This window comes from Larimichthys crocea, chromosome VIII (genome assembly GCF_000972845.2).
Source record: "Larimichthys crocea isolate SSNF chromosome VIII, L_crocea_2.0, whole genome shotgun sequence".
Classification (NCBI taxonomy): Eukaryota; Metazoa; Chordata; class Actinopteri; family Sciaenidae; genus Larimichthys; species Larimichthys crocea.
The window spans coordinates 27,885,995-27,907,446 of NC_040018.1; the positions used below are offsets into that span (position 1 = coordinate 27,885,995).

At 47.9% G+C, this 21,452-nt stretch overlaps 2 protein-coding genes across 3 annotated transcripts in view; one reads left to right on the forward strand and one right to left on the reverse strand.

Moving 5' to 3' along the window:
• The window catches only part of LOC104937897 (transcription factor 7-like 1-A), a 22,692-nt gene extending 18,364 nt beyond the window's left edge, over positions 1 to 4,328 (reverse strand). Inside the window, exons 1-4 of one of the 2 annotated variants that reach the window (XM_019263581.2) lie at positions 3,503 to 4,328; positions 3,091 to 3,430; positions 2,817 to 2,889; positions 1,856 to 1,992 (exon numbers count right to left, since the gene is read on the reverse strand). In XM_019263581.2, coding sequence (XP_019119126.2) covers positions 1,856 to 1,992; positions 2,817 to 2,889; positions 3,091 to 3,270 — 390 coding nt within the window. In that variant the 5' untranslated portion in view covers positions 3,271 to 3,430; positions 3,503 to 4,328. Of the gene's footprint in view, positions 1 to 1,855; positions 1,993 to 2,816; positions 2,890 to 3,090 lie in introns of both variants that reach the window. The other variant, XM_019263582.2, reaches the window with a different exon arrangement.
• Positions 4,329 to 16,197: 11,869 nt separating this feature from the next.
• LOC104937895 (drebrin-like protein B) overlaps positions 16,198 to 21,452 on the forward strand; it is a 10,092-nt gene continuing 4,837 nt past the window's right edge. Inside the window, exons 1-13 of the mRNA XM_027281363.1 lie at positions 16,198 to 16,571; positions 16,691 to 16,746; positions 17,200 to 17,312; positions 17,420 to 17,494; positions 17,570 to 17,713; positions 17,815 to 17,892; positions 17,977 to 18,128; positions 18,831 to 18,885; positions 19,341 to 19,406; positions 19,496 to 19,607; positions 19,690 to 19,899; positions 20,110 to 20,178; positions 20,292 to 20,573. Coding sequence (XP_027137164.1) covers positions 16,489 to 16,571; positions 16,691 to 16,746; positions 17,200 to 17,312; positions 17,420 to 17,494; positions 17,570 to 17,713; positions 17,815 to 17,892; positions 17,977 to 18,128; positions 18,831 to 18,885; positions 19,341 to 19,406; positions 19,496 to 19,607; positions 19,690 to 19,899; positions 20,110 to 20,178; positions 20,292 to 20,573 — 1,495 coding nt within the window. The 5' untranslated portion in view covers positions 16,198 to 16,488. The remainder of the gene's footprint in view (positions 16,572 to 16,690; positions 16,747 to 17,199; positions 17,313 to 17,419; positions 17,495 to 17,569; positions 17,714 to 17,814; positions 17,893 to 17,976; positions 18,129 to 18,830; positions 18,886 to 19,340; positions 19,407 to 19,495; positions 19,608 to 19,689; positions 19,900 to 20,109; positions 20,179 to 20,291; positions 20,574 to 21,452) is intronic.

The window sequence follows — 21,452 nt, forward strand, 5'->3', positions numbered from 1 at the left end:
TATGGTTCACGGAGAGCGTCCAGCTAGTGCTCGATTGTTTACCTTGACTCGCCCTGCCGGACTGGCGACCCCCCCCGTCCCCCCTCCTCCTTCTACTCCTTCGGACTCCTCGCCCTCTTCCTCCCTCCTCCTCCAGCGAGGATGCTGGCGGACGTGACTACAATGTCTCCCTGTGCACTAGAGAAGTGTGGGGGTACGGCGGAGGTAGGCCGTTTCGCCGGTTTGTCTCCCGGCCGGCCCCCCGGTGTTTGTCTAACGCGGTGTATACTGCACCCCCACGTGGCGCTCCGCATTCGGCCCTTCAGCCTGCTACTGCCCCCCGATGACTCGCTCACCCTCGTGGGGGGGTGTGCCTTTCATTGCTCTTCCAACCGTGCTGCCTGCGTTGTTTTGTGTTTTCTTTTGTGGTGTTTGTTTTGCTTTGTTTTTTGGCTCGCTCCCCCCGCGGCCCTCCTTTGTCCGCCCCTTCCACCGTCTGCCGTCACCGCCCCGACTTTTTTTCCCGTCAGCGTCAGGACTTCTCAGTCGTGGCCTCCGCATCCGTAGTTCCCCACCCCCCCGCCCCCCTCCCCTACCTCCCGCCATCCACTCCCCCCGTCCCACCACCCCCCCTCTATACCCAAACCCCACCCGCACCCCCACCGGTTCCCATGCTTCCTCTAGCAGTATCCGCCTGTCACCACCCCCCTCCCGCAGCAGCTCCCTCACTGTCACCTCCCTCACCTGCCACCCCACATTACCTCAAGGGTGCAACTGCAATTTCCCCCGCTGATCCCAATTTGACCTCCTCCTCCCCCTCCTCCTCCCCCTCCTCGTCCTCCTCCTCCATCGAGGAGGCTGAGAAGTACACAAGGTCTCCATTGTGCCCAGAGAAGTGTGACGGAGGAGGAGCAGTGTGTTGTCTCCAGGCACAAACAGCGTGTTGGGTATAACGAGGTGTAACGACCCCCGTGGAGCTCAGCATTAGGCCCATTCAGCCCTGCTAATGACAACAATGACCCACTAACACGGGGGGGGGCATTACAAAGCTGAGGAATGCAGGTGTGTGTGTGTGTGTGTGTGTGTGTGTGTGGGCTCGATCCCACAGAGGAAAGACTTTTCAAAACAAACCGGAGACGACGTCACAGATGTGTGTCAGTCTGAGACGGACTGACGCTGGACTCAGCCCGTCCACCACAAAGACAGACACACACACACACACACACACACACACACACACACACACAGGGCCGTGACCTCAGAGTGTTCAGCGGTCACACACTCTCACGTGAGCTCACTCCTTCCTCACACTGCCCCACATTCCTCGCCGTGCCAACGAAGCAATTTTTAGATTAAGAGTGTTACTGTATTAAAGCGTTACCCAGCATGCCCGTAATCCTCGCTGAGCCTGCACAGCTTTAGGGAACTCGGGGAAAATTGGGCAACGCGCTGTCGATCCCGCCGTGCAGCGGCAACTAATCTGCAGCAGCAGCAACAGCAACAGCGTGACGGGATCATTCCTGCTGCAGGCGGGCAACTTCCACACAGACTGTGTCCGGGCCTGTCTCACCCCGCACATCACACACCTCCTTATCATAACAGGCTGGAGGACACACACACACACACACACACACACACACACACACACACACACACACGTAAACACACATACACACACACACACACACACACACACAGTGCGGCGAGAAGCAGCTCGGAAACTTCACGTTCAGCGTTCACAGTCGGGTTTGTCTCGCTGACTTTTTCTTGCAGCTTTCTCAAAACATTTGTTACGACGTTAACTCCTGCACCTACCGACCAATCGTGTGCTGCACAGCCTGAAGCCGCCGCTCTGCTATTGATCTTGCCGTCTTACCGTTCTGGCGCTCGGCGTGAGAGCTCCGTTGGCGAGGTAAGGGCTGCAGAAGTTCCCCAGGTCCGGGATCATGAAGAACGGGTACCCGACATACGGAGAGGGCTGGAAGAGGCCGGCATCCTGCCGCCGCCTCAGCGCTGAGGAGAGGAAGTTCAATGTGAGACACACACACACACACACACACTTTACACACAAAGGTCAGTTCGGTCATCACGGAGGGAGCAGAGCTGCTTCACGGCCGAGGACGCCGAGTTACCCGGAGGCCCAAAGGTGAAGCTCTCTGTGTCCCTCAGCGCTTATCGATCCACCACCTGACAGACGCCAACCTGTGTGCTCCGCTCAGGCAGCGGGGGGCGCTCTCACGTGCCGTCATACTGACACTGCAGACAGGAGGGAGGGCTAAATAATCAGCAGCTACTTGTGCGACCCGGTCGAGCTCTGGAGCTAAGCCCGAGCAGACGGAGACGGTTTGATACGAGCCGGGATGCCAGGCAGGTCACGGCACGTGCACGGCGTGTGCACGGCTCAGCTTCATTAAAGGTCCAGTGTGTCGGAGTTAGTGACCTCTAGTGGTGAAGCTGCAGACTGCAACCAAACGGCTCGCCCTGTCCTCCCAAACATGGAAGACAAAAACATTTCGACATCAGAGTCCGGTTTGTCCGTCTGGGACCCGCTCGACACACTGGACCTTTAAAGTGTGTGAGTGTGATGCAGAGAGCGACGCAGCCGTCTTTGTGTCTAACCGTGGATCAGACCGGACACGCCGTGTCTTCCTCGAACACGTCACACGGTTTTACATTACACTGCATTTAGCAGACGCTTTTATCCAAAGCGACTTACAGAGGAGGGTAAACAAACGGAACGCTGCGGACTCATCCTGAACGCTGAACCCTCGAGCCCAGATAAACCCGGCTCAGCTCAGCTCTCAGTGTGTGTGTGTGTGTGTGTGTGTGTGAATTACCTTCTTCAAACAGCTGACTGTGTCTGGCCCTGCTGCTCTCCAGATCTGGATCGGGCTTGGGGCGTCTGTCTGCCTGCACACACACACACATACACACACACACACACACAGGTAAACACACACACACACACACACACAGGTAAACACACACACACACACAGGTAAACACACACACAGAGGTAAACACACACACACAGGTAAACACAGGTAAACACAGCCAGCCTCACACTGTCCCCGGATGGACGGAGGAACTTTTCCTGGTCCGTGAACTCACCTCCGAGTCCGAGCTGCTGTTGTTGGTCTCGGACTCGTTGACCAGGGAGGACTTGACATCGTCCAGGTCTGTCCCGGAGGACACGTTCCTCTTCTCCTCCTGCTCCCCTTCGTCTTTGAAGGCGATCAGCTCGTCGCTGGCGCCCAGGTCGTCCCCGCTTCCTCCGGTGAGCTGCGGCATGTCGGGACGTTAGCCGCGGAGCGGGCTAGCACTCACGGCTACACACTTTGAGAGTTGGCGGCTTAACTCCCGAACAGAGGCGAAGCGAACACACGGGGAACGTTGAGATAACGTTAGTGGCGCGTTAAACTCATCGCAGTCCGAGCTAACGTCGAGTGAACTGTTTAAAAAAATAAAATTTAAATTAAAAAACTACAAAAACGAGCTAACGGGCTAGCTAGTTAGCTGCTACCTGCTGCTGCGTTCACGGACGCGTCAGTTTGTCCCGAAGTGTGGAAGTCCGTCCCCCCGAGAGGAGTCCACGAAGCACGGAGGAGGCGCCGAGGAGGAGAAGCCACGGGAAACCACCAGGAAAAACACTGGGAGGCAAATAATCACGGAGCACACCGACCGAGCGACTCCGACACCCGGGGAAAAAGTTTACGTCCGCTCCGCGGTGCAGTTAGTCCCGAGGAAAAAGTGTCCGCGCTCCGAGCGTCGATCCCGGCATCGTTAGTCCACTTTGTCGCCGAACTGCCGGAGCCTGAAAACGGATCCAATCCGCATTTTTCAAACTAATCTGTGCGGAGTCAAGACGGAGGCGTGGGAACAGCCGGGGAGGAGGAGGAGGAGGAGGAGGAGGAGGAGGGCTGGGTCTGAAGTGGACTGGAAGGAAAAGACGGCGGGGCTGTCGGATACACCGAGGAGGAGGAGGAGGAGGAGGAGGAGCACACACACACAGACACACACACACTGACTCTGGATCAGTTCAGTGAGCGCGCTCCCTGCAGGCCACAGAGAGCTGAACTGATCCAGGAGCAGCCATCAACAGGTTGATCCCATTTGTTTGCAAGAGGAAGCACAAAGAGAAGGAGAGAGGAGTCCACATGGACAGAAAGGACACTTTGAGACACTTTACTGACCTCACGACCCGAGAAGGGAACACACCAGGTCCTAAAAGAAAGAAGGGAACACACCAGGTCCACAAAGAAAGAAGGGAACACACCAGGTCCTAAAAGAAAGAAGGGAACACACCAGGTCCACAAAGAAAGAAGGGAACACACCAGGTCCTAAAAGAAAGAAGGGAACACACCAGGTCCACAAAGAAAGAAGGGAACACACCAGGTCCTAAAAGAAAGAAGGGAACACACCAGGTCCACAAAGAAAGAAGGGAACACACCAGGTCCTAAAAGAAAGAAGGGAACACACCAGGTCCACAAAGAAAGAAGGGAACACACCAGGTCCTAAAAGAAAGAAGGGAACACACCAGGTCCACAAAGAAAGAAGGGAACACACCAGGTCCTAAAAGAAAGAAGGGAACACACCAGGTCCACAAAGAAAGAAGGGAACACACCAGGTCCACAAAGAAAGAAGGGAACACACCAGGTCCACAAAGAAAGAAGGGAACACACCAGGTCCACAAAGAAAGAAGGGAACACACCAGGTCCACAAAGAAAGAAGGGAACACACCAGGTCCACAAAGAAAGAAGGGAACACACCAGGTCCACAAAGAAAGAAGGGAACACACCAGGTCCACAAAGAAAGAAGGGAACACACCAGGTCCACAAAGAAAGAAGGGAACACATCAGGTCCACAAAGAAAGAAGGGAACACACCAGGTCCTAAAAATAAAAGACTTTTTAACCCTTTAGATCACATCCCGAGTCAAACTGTACGCTGTTTGTTTGTATTCTTTATTTTTCTTATTTGTTTGTCAAAATGTGACACGTAACATAATAAATATAAGTATAAAAACATTTTAATAACCTTTTAATAACCCTTTAATAACCTTTTAATAACCTTTTAATAACCCTTTAATAACCTTTTGATAACATATATTCTACATCTCTCCGGTTTGGTGGAGTGCTAATGGTTAGCTAAATGCTAGCTTAGCATGCTGTTTGGTCTAGTTGGTAACATGCTAGTTAGCTTAGCATGCTAGTTAGCTTAGCATGCTAGTTAGCTCACGTTAACGAGCTAATGCTAACTGTAATGTTAGCTGCCATTAGCTAGTTTACTTGGCTAGCCCTGCAGCTAACATTAACTGACCTGTGGTGCCAGAAGACAAAGCACGGAAACACGACTCTGTCAGTCGTTATGTTGAGAGATTCTCTAAATATGGCCGAGCGGTCGTATTGCTGCTCTTTGTCGTGGCTTTGCGTCTCTTGGTTGACCTTCCAATAAGAAGAGTCACTTCGTTAAAAGGCTCCGGGCCTGACACCGTGTTTGACACAGTGTTAATCAGTAAGAATCATTCTCACACGCAGAGACAATAACAAGTCGAGCACAGGTCAAAGCCATGACCAGCTGTAACAACCATGGAAGGAAAACATGTTATCTCCATCAACATGGCTGCATGACAGAATACTGAACTCATGGTGACGATGAGCATCGTCCGTTAGCGTTAAGGAAGAAGGACTCTGTGCTGTTCAGTGACTAATATCTAACGGAGAGACACTCTTCATGACTTTCCCTTTCTGCCCGGTTGATTGGGTCACAGATTCATGCTTCCTCTTGTCACGCTGCCAACTGTAGCTGCTGTTAGCTCAGTCTGTTAGCTGCTGTTAGCCAGTGTTCTTTCCACATCTGTATATTAAAAACAAGTTTCGACTGAACGTGACGATGTTGACGGTCACGTCACTTCTCTGAGATAAAGCTGAGGCTCTTCATGACTTTCCCTTTCTGCCCGGTTGATTGAGTGGGTCACATATTCATCCTTCCTCTTGTCCTCGTCTTCGAGTTTCCTCCATTGAACACACAAAGCGTACTTTTGGCTTCCTTGGGAACAAAAGAGGGATTTCCTCCCGACTGACAGGCCCTCAAACCTCAACACACACCCACGAACGCACACTGCAGACGCCATGGTGGAGGGTTGGCTTCACGTCCCACAGTAGGGGAAGATTTTGGAGGTTACGATAGAGCAGAGGTATGCGGTGACACCCCCCTTCGCCTCTTCCCTCTTTCCCCCCAGCTCCTGCATAGCATTGGGGGAGAGGATCTTCACGGTCTGGCCCTGAGCCAAAGACTGAACCCTCTCTGTAATCCCTCCTGCTGATATACACAGCTGCTGCTGGTGTGTGTGTGTGTGTGTGTGTGTGTGTGCAGGGCGAGCTTACAATGGCTGTCTCAGTGTCTAGCCACAGTTTGTGTTTTTTTTGTTATTCCCCTCCAGCAGACCGGTCATATCTCAATCTGCCTGACAGGGTTGAAGGGGCCCGTCAGGAATGTGATGGATTTTTTCGCTCCATCACAAAGTGGGAAACGCAGCTCGACCCTGCACTAACAGAAGTCAGCCCTGAACACTGGCAGGTTTCAGGTCCGTAACCCCGTTTTCCTGCTCGTAATGCTGGAAATGAAACTGGAGACTTGGGCGTATTCCCGACTCCAGATGTAGTCGCTCTCTCTCTCCATTCACTGTTTGCTGACTGCAGCACAAAGAGCTTTTAAAGAAAGCCTCAAACTGCTGTCCACAGGTCCAGTTAACCTGCCTTCATCGCCTACAATGCAACAACTACACACACGTGATGGACAAACTGTGTGTTTTATCTCCTGGATGTTGAAACTATGATTACCAGTTACACAGACCTCTGTTTGCGCTCACGTTAAAGTAACACGACGTAACTTTTAACAAAAGCTTACATCATATTTTATGGAGGAAATGTTTTCTGGTTTTCCCTCTGATGTCCTCCGGCTGCTCCGCCTCAACTCTCTGTGATTTACAGAGTTTATGATGGACAGTGAAGTAACCTGCTGACAGCTGTAGCTGCTGTTAGCTCAGTTCGTCAGCTGTTAGCTCAGTTCGTCACCGCCAAGCTGACGAACTGAGTGTTTGTACCAACAGGCGTTATGGACTACCAGGAAGAAGAAGAGGAGGTAACCGGGCTCAGCAGCTTCTATGGACATGATGGCAGAGGAGCAGAGAGTGAAGAGGACACTGACGGAGGAAGCTAAGAAGAGAAAAGGAGAGTGTTAGCTCAGTCTGTTAGCTGCTGTTAGCTAATGTTAGCTCAGTCTGTTAGCTGCTGTTAGCTCATGTTAGCTCAGTTTGTTAGCTGCTGTTATTTTAGCTCGTTTGTTGCTGCTGTAGCTATGTTAGTCAGTTTGTTGCTGTGTAGCTCGTTAGCTCCGTTTGTAGGCTGTTAGTAATGTTAGCTCCGTCTGTAGCTTGCTGTGAGCTCAGTTATTTAGCTCAGTTTGTTAGCTGCTGTTAGATCATGTTTAGCTCAGTGTTAGCTCATGTAGCTATGTTAGTAGCTGTTAGCTATGTTAGCTCAGTCTGTTAGCTGATGTTAGCTCATGTTAGCTCAGTTTTTAGCTGCTGTTAGCTAAGTAGCTCAGTTTGTTAGCTGCTGTTAGCTCATGTTAGCTCAGTTTGTTAGCTGTGTTAGCTCAATGTTAGCTCCGTCTGTCATGTTAGCTCATTTACATTTTAATGTTAGCACATCGTTAGTGCTGCTAGATGTTAGATCCATGTTAGCTCAGTCTGTTAGCTCATGTCGTCAGCTCTGTTAGCTGCTGTAGCTCATCTGTTAAATCAGTCTGTTAGCTCATGTTTAGCTCATGTTAGCTCAGTTGTTAGCTCATGTTAGAGCTCCAGTCTGTTAGCTGCTGTTAGCTCATGTTAGCTCAGTTTTTAGCTTGTTTTCGTAATGTTAGCTCAGTTTTAGCTCTGGCTAATGTTAGCCAGTTGTTGTGCTGTTAGCTCATGTTAGCTCAGTCTGTTAGGCTTGCTGTTAGCTCATGTTAGCTCAGTCTGTTAGCCTGGCGGGAAATGCTGACAGGGAGTGTGGCCAGTGTTGTGCCAGAACCAGAGCTAGGCGAGCGGGCAATGTAACCATGTCTGTGGACATGATGGCAGAGGAGCAGAGAGTGAAGAGGACGCTGACGGAGGAAGCTAAGAAGAGAAAAGGAGAGAGTGAGCGAGCAAGAAGCCGCCGGACAAGAGTAAATGTGGGACTGACTTTTAGTGGTTGGTGAGAGCTTGGTGAAATAAAAGGCTGAAAGACAGACGCCGAGCTGGGCTGACTGCTGCTGGACTAGGCAGTGAGATCAGCTGCTGCTGGGTCTGGTTCTGGGTCTGGTTCTGGTTCTGGGCTGACTGCTGCTGGACTAGGCAGTGATATCAGCTGCTGCTGGGGGCCTGGATGATGATTGGCTGAGACGTTATAGTGACACGTGCACTGAAGGTGAAGTGAAATACTTGTTAGGTCTATTAGTGTACCTTCACTTCAAATGTCAAATCTTTGACCTTTTTCAAGTCTCACTTCTGTTTTTTGACCACTCGTGCCATTAACTGAAACTTCCCACATTGAACGTTATGACCACCTGAATCTGAATCTGAACCGTGACCTCTGTGATCCTCCGCCAACCGCCAACACAAAGGACAAAACTGAGACGCTCAAAAGGACAGTTCATGTTTTTAGGTTCGGTCACACACACACACACACACAAAGAAACAACATCTCGCCCCCACTCGCAACTCAATTGTGGGACCCCTGTGGAGAACAACCTGGTGCTAATTAGGCTTCATTGCCTCGTAAGCCTCCTTCTGTGTGTCTTTGTTTGTTTTCTCCTGATCCTCCACACTTCCTTTGTTCAGCCAGCTCCTCTAGAAATGCTGCTCACATTGAGCTCACTCACATTTGGACAAATAGACAACAGCAAAAATGTTTCAGTATACTATAGAAATGTTTGTAATGTTTTCACATGTGGCAGTAAAGCATGATTTATGTTTAAGCACTCAGTGATCTTAGTCAAATATTGAAAAACTGCAGGTCGGAAGTTACGTCCACGTTAAGCCGTCTCAGGCTGGGTTCAGACGCTCCGGCGAAGAGGTTTTTCCATTCATTTGAGCGGTGACCGCCGGGATGTCACAGAAATGATCCAACTTTTGGGAGAACAGAGCCTGGCACCCACAGGAAGACGGGAAGAAAAACTTTGTTCACCATGTAGAATAAACATTCTGCTTCCAACTAGCAACCATGGAGTGTGGGAGACGCCCAGCAGAAGACATCCACCAGTAAACGGCCAATGGAAGACGCCCACCAGAAGACGGGAAGAAAAACCTTGTTTACCATGTAGCGTGAACATTCTACGAGGATATCGACCGCCGTGCTGCTGCTTGGCGTCGTCTTTCTTATCGGCGTCTTTTTCTTCTTCTTGGTTAATGTTGGCGGGTGCTACTGCGACCTAATGTCACCAAAATGACGTTACGCAGACAAATAGTGACCGCACCACCCCAACACCGGTCACCGGAACGCCTGATCCTGTCTGGACGCACACTTACCACGTCTAAAAAGACGACTTGTGTCCGCGATAAACCGATAGCATGTTACACAGCGACGGTCATCATAACATCGACATTTGTGAAACTGTGACATTTTGAATAAGACAGCTTTAACACGAGACATCATCAGCTGTGGATCACCATTGGCTGTAGCTTCATCTGTGGACTCCATGTGTGTGTAGAACTGGAGACAGAGGTACAAAGAGTCTGAGCCGCTGGCTTTGTTGGGATTAGTGAGGTCAGCTTGGACTGTTCAGGCCGAACACACACGGCCTTAGTGGGTGTGTGTTGTTACAGGTACAGGTGAGATCATGAAATCCGACCCAGGAAGTCCAGTTTGACTTAACAGATCTGTGACTGACGGTTTATGAGACATAGAGCTCAGCTGGTGGTTTTTACAGCCACACAACACGGAAAAGTTGAAAAATATTAAAGGTCCAGTGTGTTAGCCTGTCCGTCCTGTCTGAAGTCAGTGAGGACTCGGATGGTGAGTGTTCATATCTCAATGTACAAATATAAGCTGGACATGTATGTTGTGGGGGGGGGGGGGTTCACCCAGGGCGCAAATGTGGCCAGGACCGGCACTGGTTGTGGAGGTCAGGTGTTGGAGCTAATGCTCGGCACGGTTGCAAGAAGAAGGAGAAGAAGAAGAAGAAGCAGGAAAACGATGCGATCGCCAAATTGCTGAAAGTAGAGTACTACAACAGGAAGTACACAGAGTACTACATAGAAGTATCTGAGTTAAGACACAGGCTGTAGCTATGACTCTGGGGCTCACTGTTTTGATTTGTTGAAGATAGACAGATGGTTCGTCCAATCGTGAAGCTGGAAGTTTCCATTGACGACTTCCCAGATGATCACCAGTCTCTGATTGCAACCCCTCGCCCTCCACTCCCAAAACATGATGGAGAAACTGCAGAGGCTGTGAAGTTTGTCCGCTCCGGGCTACTGTAGAAACACGACGCTTCAACATGCTGGATGTAAATCTGACACAGCGGACCTTTAAATTTTCAGAAGCAAACCTGTGCTCAGTGTGCACTGGACCCAACAGGATAACAGCAGAAATACATATTACAAAGTAATCTATTAGTGATACAATGAGTACAAACTCATTACAGTTAAAGTGTGTTGAAGACATCATCATTCAGAGTACGAACGTCTGCCGGGACTCAGAGTGAATGATGGCATTCAGCTTCAGGCAGAGGGTGTGTGTGTGTGTGTGTGTGTGTGTGTGTGTGTGTGTGTTTACACAGCTTAAAGCTTATTACAGCACAGAAACAGAGAGGAAATGAGACACTGTTAAAGTTTCACTGTTAAAACACACAAACGCCTCCAGAGAAAAGTACTCTAATTACTTCACTACTCGAGTATTTGCATGCTACCTTACATAAATACTTTTGACTTTATTACATTGTAACCAACCAGCTTCCAGTCCTGGTATGCTGAGATATGACGCAGTACTATAATCTGTCCATGGCTTACATGCATGACGTGAACTTTGGATGCTTGAAGTACATTTTTCTGATAATACTTCTGTACTTTTACTTGTAACGGAGTATTTTTCTCTCACGTCAAAACAATAACAAAAGACATACTGCAGTTTGATGATGTTGTGAAGCAGTGTGGCATCATGGGAGTTGTTGTCTTACTTGTTAAACAACCACAGCTGCTGATGGAAATCCTACGGAAGAGGATTAGGGCCACATGTGGAAAATGTATTTGACTTCTGACTTTTTTCTAAAGAAATAATAAAATTCTGATTTTAAAATTTAAAATTCAAGTCAGAATTATGAGAACAAAAGTCAGAACTCCCATAAATGTTTCACATGTGGCCCTAATCATCTTCCATAGCTCAGAGATACTTCATTAAAGTCTGTTCATGCTTCGTTTGGGCCTCTGTGCTGACAGAGCCTGTTTACCTGCAGGCTAAAGGTGAGCAGAAACACTCACTCACCTGAATGAAAGGACAGTTGTCAACATTAATAATGTCTTCAGACATTTTAACGTGCGAATGTTACAGACCTGAGTCCTCCATGTCTTCATGTTCTTCATGAGAGTGTGTCATGTGATCGGGGAGGTTGGACTGGAGGAAACTTGAATGTATGTTGAATGAAATGTCTGAGGAGTGAGCTCATCGGCAGCTGTAGTCAGAGGTTAATGCTGGAGGAAGACAGCTGCTTCAAGAGGCTGTGTGTCTGCACCTGGAGCTCCACATATCAGCTCATCGCGTATGACAGAGTCTGTTTGTACATTCAGAGGATTCTAAATAAAGTGTTTCAGTGTGTGTGTTTACACCGGAGTGTGTGTGACTGACTGACTTTGTCTTTTCTGACCAATCACAGCGAGGCATTCACTTTCCACACACTCTTTCCTGCAACATAAATCCTGATGTGTGTGTTTGTCAGGGTGCATGTGTGTGTCCATGTTTGTACAGACACACACTCTAAGGAGGAGGAGGAGGAGGAGGAGGAGGTGTGAAGGGGAATGTTAATGGTACCTGTGACAGCCAGAGAAGATAAGAGAAGGAGACGTAAGCAGAGGGAGGAGGAGGAGGAGGAGGAGGAGGAGGAGGAGGAGGAGGAGGGCAAACTGTGTGGGGGGAGGGGGTAACCGGTGGACGGGGGAGGGAGCTTAGCCCAGGGGGCAATTTCTCTGAGCTTCGGTCCATCAATCACCCATTCATTTACTAACCGGATCGTCTGCCGGGCCTCACACACTGATGTGTGTTTGTGTTGTGTTGTGTGTGTGTGTGTGTGTGTGTGTGTGTGTGTGTTTTAGGGAAAACACTGTGTAATTAAATTAATGTCAACCAAACACTGGAAAATTGGATCAACACTTCCAGAGTGGCAGGAAGTGTTTTACCTCTTTAATATTTATTTTTAGATAGACAGATATACTTTATTTATCCCAAGCTGGGATTACAGTTTCTCACTAGCAGCTCGTGACAGATTTATTGTTACTTTCAGTTAGTTTCCACATTTTATGAAGACTCTTTACCATGTTAAATTTTAACAGTTTCGCAGACACACAGATTTTGACAAGAACACCACCCCGCACAAAGAATACCAAGTTTCAGTGTTTGGGCTGAAAGGTCAGAGGTCGTCACACACACAAAAGCTGTAGAACAAACCTCTGAACCAGCAGTGTCCGTCTAACAGTGAACACGGCGACAGAACCTCTGAACCGGCGTGTCCAGTCTAACAGTGAACACGGCGACAGAACCTCTGAACCGGCAGTGTCCAGTCTAACAGTGAACACGGCGGACAGGCACCTCTGAACCGGCAGTGTCCAGTTTAACAGCGAACACGGCAGCAGAACCTCTGAACCGGCAGTGTCCAGTCTAACAGTGAACACGACGACAGAACCTCTGAACCGGCAGTGTCCAGTCTAACAGTGAACACTGGCGACAGCAACCTCTGAACCGGCAGTGTCCAGTCTAAAAGTGAACACGGCGACAGAACCTCTGAACGGCAGAGTGTCCAGTCTAACAGGAACACGGCAGGCAGACAGCAGAACCTCTGAACCGGCAGTGTCCAGTCTAACAGTGAACACGGCGACAGAACCTCTGAACCGGCAGTGTCCAGTCTAACAGTGAACACAGAGACAGAATCTCTGAACCAGCAGTGTCCAGTCTAACAGTGAACACGGCGACAGAACCTCTGAACCGGCAGTGTCCAGTCTAACAGTGAACACGGCGACAGAACCTCTGAACCGGCAGTGTCCAGTCTAACAGTGAACACGGCAATCTACCAAGGTGGTTTTCTTGCCGGGTTTGGCTCTGAAGCTGAGCAGTCAGAGGAAATCAGAGAGGAGTAATAAAGTGAACAAAGTCTGATCCAGTTTGAATAAAGTTCTGAAGTTGTGCTTTTGTACAGTAATCAGTGAATATAGTTGAGGCTCGATGTATGAGCGATGTGAACGTCCATCAGAGGGTTAATCATCTTCATAATCTGTTTCAGGAAGAAGAGACTAACTTCTTTCATAGCTGTGAAGAAACATGTGCACATGCCAACATACTGCAGCCCATAAAAGGCAAACAAGTGTCCATCATAGAGGAAGGGCAGCATCAGCATCATAATCATACCGATCATACTTTTGTTTCACTTCATCATTTATTCTTTTCTGTATGAATCAGTGTGGCATCAGGTCGGACTGAGACGTGTTTGAGTCATGCTGCCATGAGAGCTCCATCCCTGTTACTGTTATTGTATCAGCTGGTGGCTCCTGTTTCTCTGACGTCCAAACCCAGTTTGAATCGTGGACCCATCAGTCAGTCTCAGATGTTCTGGTCCAGAGAAGTCTGCGGTGTTTCTGGATATCTAACTTTAGAGTCTGAACTTCATCTGTAGCTGCAGAGATGAACTGAGGTGCTCCTGACTTCATGTGGTGATATACTTTACTGCTGCCCACAAACGTTCTTAAACTGATGAACCTCGCCCCGTCCTTGATGTGAACGCCTGAGCTACTATGACCTGTTACCAATGAGCCTGTTCACCTGTGGAAGCTTCAGATAGGTGTTTCTTTGTCTTTGGTCAAAATGTTCAGTTTTAATTTATGTTTTACTCAGAACGCCAACTTTTTTTTGGAAGTACCAAGTAGTACTGAAACTCCTCCAGTCAAATGAAACCTGCATTAGATCCTTTTTTGTACCCAGGCCTTGAAAAAAGTGACTAAAGGGACAAGAGGTCACGAGCCAGAAATGTTCATAAATAACTGATTTAATATTCAACCTTTAACTGTCCATTAAATACAATGTAGTCAAAAGAATTTGTTCAGTAGAGACAGAAAGTGACATCAAATAAAAACTCTATTTACAGAATATAATCTTTATAACTCGCCTGACAGACGGGTCCTCTTAGACGGAGTCTGCCATGTTTCTACAGTAGCCCGGAGTGGACAAACTAAAGACTGGATCTAGATATAGAGTTTCATGTTTGCTGTGAGTTTGGCGGCCGCTGTCGTTCATCCTTAATGCTAGGAAGGAGAGGGTGAGGTGAGGGGGCTGTAATCAGCAGCTACAGAGTACTGCAGTGCTCTGTCTGTTACAGAGGACATGTGATGCGAGGGGGGCGCAGAGTGAAATGTATACTCGTCATTGTTCCTCATGTGACAGTTGGTCGGGCTGCCTGAGGGGCAAACTCACACCCGAGTGTCAGCTCCATGAAGGTTCTGCTGATGTTCTGCTGATGTTCTGAACCACTGAATTTAAAACACATCAACGTTTATTTACACACTGTCCTGCTCACTTAAAGCCCTGAATGCAGATCAATCCACCGCTGAAAATAGTCCCTGACTGATGCACCATTTCCTGTTTGTTTGGGGCTTGGGGCTTTGAGCCACAGACAGGAAGTCAGAGAGTTGTTCTGAACACCATCAGGACTGGATCCCTGTGCACCAACAGCTGCACCTCCAGTCATCAGTCCATGAAGCTCCTGAAGTTCACGAACGACACCGGCCTCATCAGAAGAGGATATACTTTATTAATCCCTCGATTTTAACCCGGACACACACACATGCAGTACAAGGGCACAGACATGCAAATGTGGAGAGAGATGGTGGAGTGATGCGAGCAGTTGGCAGGAGGTGAGCACCTCTCCAGCTACCAGTCCACCTTCCATATTTTTGGTCCATGTGGGACTTGAACCGGCCCAAGCCAAGTCCCTATGGACTGAGCTACTCTGCAGCCCCCTCTGCAGACTCTCTGATGGAGACACTGCTGGTCCATCAGTACCAGAACCTCACAACACAGAAACAGCTGGACTCACCAACGAAGGCCCAGTCCTTTTATTTATTATTATTATTATTTTGGATCACCACTGTTCATACATTTATATCTTAGAGCTGATGTTAAAACGCCCTCTAGTGGTGAGTCATGTGTCTGCATGTACCTCAGCACAGGTGCACAGGTGTGTGTGTGTGTGTGTGTGTGTGCGTGTGTGTGTGTGTGTGTGTGTGTGTGTGGCTCATGGATGATAGAAAACAGGGTGTGATTTATTTGCTTGTTCACAGACGGAAGAAGAAGAAGTGCAAAAAGTTTGAGTTCGTTATTCATGCTTTTACACTCTATGCTAAGCTACGCTAATCAACAACAACAACAGTAGTTCCAACCGAGCAATCTGATTGGTTGACTAGATCTTTCCAACGTGCTCCAGTCAGCATGACATCACACCAGCTGTGCTAATAAATCAGATAAATCATGATTTGAACTAATTTTAGATCTGAATGTTTGGCCTGAAAACACACTCACACACACACACACACACACACACACACACACACACACTCACACTCACACACACACACAGGTATAGTTTACACACCTCTGACCTCTGATTGTAATTAGTGACTTCTGTCGCAGTGTCATCTTTATTTACATTCATGTTGTAAGAATAATCGTCACATCTCTGTGACAAAGATATCATGTTCTTTTTGTTTAGTTTCTTCTTCCTCTTCCTCCTACATTACCCACAATGCACCTTCGACTTCACACTCACACACACACACACACACACACACACTCACACACTCACACACACACACTCACACACACTCACACACACACTCACACACACACATCCCTGTGGGAGAAAACAGTCTAAATAATGTGAACACACGAGTAGTTTCTCGTTTAGGTTCATCAGAATCAGAATCAGAATCAGAAATTGTTTCATTACTGTCACTGACTGGGTGAGTGCGAGCGAGTCAGAGGTGAGTGACTCGTGTAAGAATGCGGCTCATCAGGTTTTTAACTTCTGCCCCGACTGGTTCGACTCATCAGAGTCGAGGAAAGTCTTCCGTGGACGTCGCAGTGAACCAGAGCCTGTGGAGGTTTTTCTACAACGACAGTCAGACTTTGATCCGGCTGTTTTCTGGGAAGCCGTCAGCAACAGCAGCAGCAGAACTTCGTCACGTGTCCTGAGGCCGTCCCCTGCTCGGACCAGAACCTGCAAGAAAATGTCTGTGAATCTGAGTAAGAACGGTGCTGCACTCACAGCCGCCTATAGAGAAGTGGTGGACGGAAAGTCAGACACAAACTGGTGAGGACTGTCTGTTCTGACACATTTGACTTCCTCGTTGAAATCTGTGCTCACCTGTTAATCACACCTGTGCATCATCACACACCTTTGTGTGTGTGTGTGTGTGTGTGTGTTTTCAGGGTGCTTTTTACTTATGAAGGGAACAGTAATGATATCCGGCTGGCAGAGAAAGGAGGTAAGATTTAACTGTAATATCATGCAGTAAGAGTACACACCACGTCACTGTCAAATACTTTATACACAGATAGTCCAAAGGGGCCCAACCTCCAAATGGTCACTAGATGAAGTTCTAACGCACAAATTTAGTTTAATTTTTTCAGGTTTTTAAAGGAATAGTTCAGGTTTGTGTAACTGATACATAGTCAGTGTTGTCATGGATACTGGCCCAGAAGAAGAGAATTAAAAACATATTTTAGCCACCTCAAAACAGCCTCATCATAGAACACACCGGACCAGTACAACGTCTGCAGTACTGCCCTCTTACGATCAAGAAGTGACCCCAAGGAAAGCTTTGGTGACCCCTAGTGAGTGTTGGGACCCCCAGGTTGGGAACTACTGGTGTAAGGGGCTCTGATTAACTAACTGTGTGTGTGTGTGTGTGTGTGTGTCTGTGTGTGTGTGTGTGTAGACGGTGGATTAGAGGAGATGGTCGAGGAGTTGAACAGCGGGAAGGTGATGTACGCTTTCTGTCGTGTCCAAGACCCGAACTCTGGTCTGCCCAAATATGTCCTCATAAACTGGGTGAGACACACACACACACACACACACACACACACACACACACACGCACACACGTCCTGCCTGTGGTTTATGTGTGTCTCTGTATGTGTGTGTGTGTTCGTGTACAGACAGGTGAAGGTGTGAAAGACTCTCGGAAAGGTTTGTGTGCCAATCACGTGAGCGCCATGGCCAACTTCCTGAAGGTGAGTCTGACTCTGATGTGACTCTGAGGTCACGAGGAAGCGAGCTGGCTAACGTTACTCGGCGTGTGATGACAGGGAGCACACGTGACCGTGAACGCTCGGGGAGAGGACGACGTGGAACCGGACGCCATCTTGGACAAAGTGGCCAAAGCGTCTGGAGCCAACTTTAATTTCCACAAACCGACACAAGGGTACAGAGACGCTCCCCGAGGTCCTGTGGTGAGACCAGATGATTTATAACAACGAGCATGAAAGACATCATGTCTAATTCACCATTCCACAACTTCTCCTCTCATATAACATTCATATTTATATAACAGGGATCTGTTTACCGCAAAATCAACGCTGTGGAGGAAATTCAACAAACCAAAAAGGACGACTTCTGGGTCCAAGCTCAGGTTCCTCTTCAGGTTTTTCTCGTGTGAATAACCTGAGTATCTGTAGATCCACTAAGATTAATATACCACGACTCTCCTCTTCAGAGAGACGAAGAAGTTCGTCAACGGGAGGAGAACAAACGAGCAGAGCAGGAGAGGCAACAGCTGGAGAGGGAGAGGAGGGAGATGGAGGAGAAACAGGCGAAGGAGAGGGAGAGGAAAGCCAAGGAGAGAGCTCAGCAGATCGAGCAGGAGAAGTAAGTCCAATACACGACAACCACAACAACAATGACAACAACCACGACAACAATTACAACAACCCGGACAACAATGACAACCACGACAACAACAATGATAACAATGACAACAACCCGGGCAACAACCCGGACAACAACAATGACAACAATTACAACAACCCGGACAACAATGACAACCACCACGACAACAATGATAACAATGACAACAACCCGGGCAACAACGACAACCACCACGACAACAATGACAACAACAAGGACAAAAACGACAACAACCACGACAACAACAATGATAACAATGACAACAACCACGACAACAAGTACAACAACCACAACAACAATGACAACCACAACAACAATGACAACAACCACAACAACAATGAAAATGACAACCACGACAACAAACCGGACAACAACCAGGACAACCACGACAACAATGACAACAACAACGACAACAACAATGATAACAATGACAACAACCACAACCACAATTACAACAACCCGGACAACAATGACAACCAGGACAACAACCACGACAACAATGACAACAACCCGGACAACAACAATGACAACAACCATGACAACAACCATGACAACAATGACAACAACCCGGACAATAACAATGACAACAACAACCACGACAACAATGACAACTACACACACGTTAACAAAGTCAGTGATTAGCGTTTTCTGTTTTTATTGGAGGATTCTTCAGAAGCAGAGAGAAGAAGAGGAAAGAGAGAGAGAGCAACAACGACAGGTGAGATGATTTAACTTCATCACATCTGTCCTCCAGTAAAACAAACCTGGACGTAGTCTCTGTAATGTCCTCCAGTCCTCCCTGGACGGGACTCATCAAAGTGATGATAGGAACCTGAATGTGATGGATAAGTGTGATGAGATCTGGAGTCACATCTGAGACCTCTGAAGGCATCTTTAAGTTTGTTCTTTCAGTGACAGTGTGTGGTTGTATTTACTCGTTGGTGACCCCTGGTGGTGGTCATGACCAGATGTCACGAAATAAAAGCATAAATATTTTTGATAACTGTTTATTCATTTGAACGACTGAGGGTTAACATGAGATGTAATATTAAACATCATGTACAGAGAGGAAGGCCTGATCTGCAAGAAATGAGATCCAAGTTGTAATAAATCATTTTGTAAAACATTTATATAAAAACAACAAACAGAAATCATCTCGCTTGTTTGTTTCAGAACCAGCCGGAAAACGAAAACAAGAGGACGGGAATTAACTTTGCCGCATCGGTTCAGAAAGCTAATGTGAGTGAACAAATCATTTAATCAACATTTACAGTTAAACGATGTGAGGACGAGTTTGTCCATAACGAAGGCGCTGGAATCTTTCACAGGAAGCCAAATCACTGATCTCTCAGAGATCATTTAATCCCAGAGACGTATTCAAGCAGAGGGAGCAGAGCTTTGAGGCCAACAACAGGCCGTCTCCTGCTGCATCCAGACCAGGTAACCCACAAAGATCCAGCATGAAGAACCAAGAACCTGCTGAAACATGAAGGATTCTTCAGATTTATGTTTCCTCTCTCAGGGAAGCTGCAGAGTCCGTTTATATCCCAGAAATCCTTCGAGAGGGAAACCCCGGAGCAGCCTCCAGCTCCTGCTGTGGTCCCGGCCTCCTCCATGTCCCTGTCTCCTATCTCACCTGTGTCACCTGTGTCACCTGTGCTGTCTTACTCACCTGTTGCGGCTGTCTCCCTGACACCACCGGAGACAACGGGCTCACCTGTTCAAACTGCAGGTCAGAGACACGACAAAGTCTCTTTATATTATATATTATGTTTATCTGTTATGTAAGATGATGTACAGTGAAGCGGTCAGTGTTAGAAATGCAGCCACCCTCAGGGTGTTTATTCTGCATTATCACATCATTACACGGCTACTCACTAAAGAAACCATGTAATGCTGCAATGGACCAATCAGGACTGACTCGTGTCATTATTCCACACAGACTCTGCTTATACAGAAGAAGATGAATGGTCAGATGAGTTTGATGATGATGGCGATGATGCTACTCCAGGTATGACATCCATGAACTCTTCCAACCTGGAACAGTGGTGAAGTCTTTTCACTAAGTTACCAGTTGACCTTTAATCATATTTAACGCCGTGTGCTGCATTGATCCATCTACAGGGGAAACTCCAGCTCAGGATGAATCGTATGAAGCACCACGGCCTGTCGGGATGGAGGAGGACCTGTATGAAGATGTTTACCAGCACACCTCACAGGTGAGTCCGCTCTTGTTTGATGTGCTTCCTTCAGAAAGGAACATTTCGTCCTCTTATCTGTCGCTCTCCTGGTTCACTCTCACCGCCCTCGCAGCGTCGTCCAGTCAGCCCAGCTCGGCGTCTGTCTTTCAGCCTTTTATTTCACCAAGCTCTCACCAACCACTAAAAGTCAGTCCCACATTTACTCTTGTCCGGCGGCTTCTTGCTCGCTCACTCTCTCCTTTTCTCTTCTTAGCTTCCTCCGTCAGCGTCCTCTTCACTCTCTTCTCCTCTGCCATCATGTCCATAGAAGCTGCTGAGCCTGGTTACCTCCTCTTCTTCTTCTTCTTCTTCTTCTTCTTCTTCTTGGTGGTCAAAATGCCCCGGTGCCAGAGCTCACAGTCCGGGTGCACAACCTGAAGCTACATAGTAACATGAGCTACACATGAGCTAACAACAGCTAAGAGGACTGAGCCCTAACATGAGCTAACATGAGCTAACAAACTGAGCTAACATGAGCTAACAGCACCGCTAACAAAACTGAGCAAATGAGCTAACACAGCTAACAGGACTAAGCTAACCTGAGCTAACAGCGACGCTAACATTATGAGACAGATGCTAACCAGCAAGACTAACTGAGCAACATGAGCTAACAGCAGCTAACCAGACTGAGCTAAAGACAACAACAAAGCTTAACGAGCGCTAACAGGACTGAGCTAACATGAGCTCACCAGACGAGCTAACAGCAGCTAACAGATAGCTAAACTAGCTACACTATGAGCTAAAGCGCTAACGAGCAAACTGAGCTAACAGTCAGCTAACCAGCAACAGCGAGCTAACATGAGGCTAACAGCAGCTACAGCGTCAGCAGTTTACTTCCAGTCCAGATCAACTCTGTAAATACAGAGAGTTGTAGGCGGAGCAGGCCGTGAGGACATTCAGAGGGACAACCAGAAACACTCCTCCATAAAAATATATGATCCAGTTTTCACCTCAATCAGTGAAATGTTGCGCTGTGTGTACTTAGTGCCGTTTAAAGCGTTACGTACTTCTCCCGACCGGAGCACAAAGTTACATAGAGTGGAAA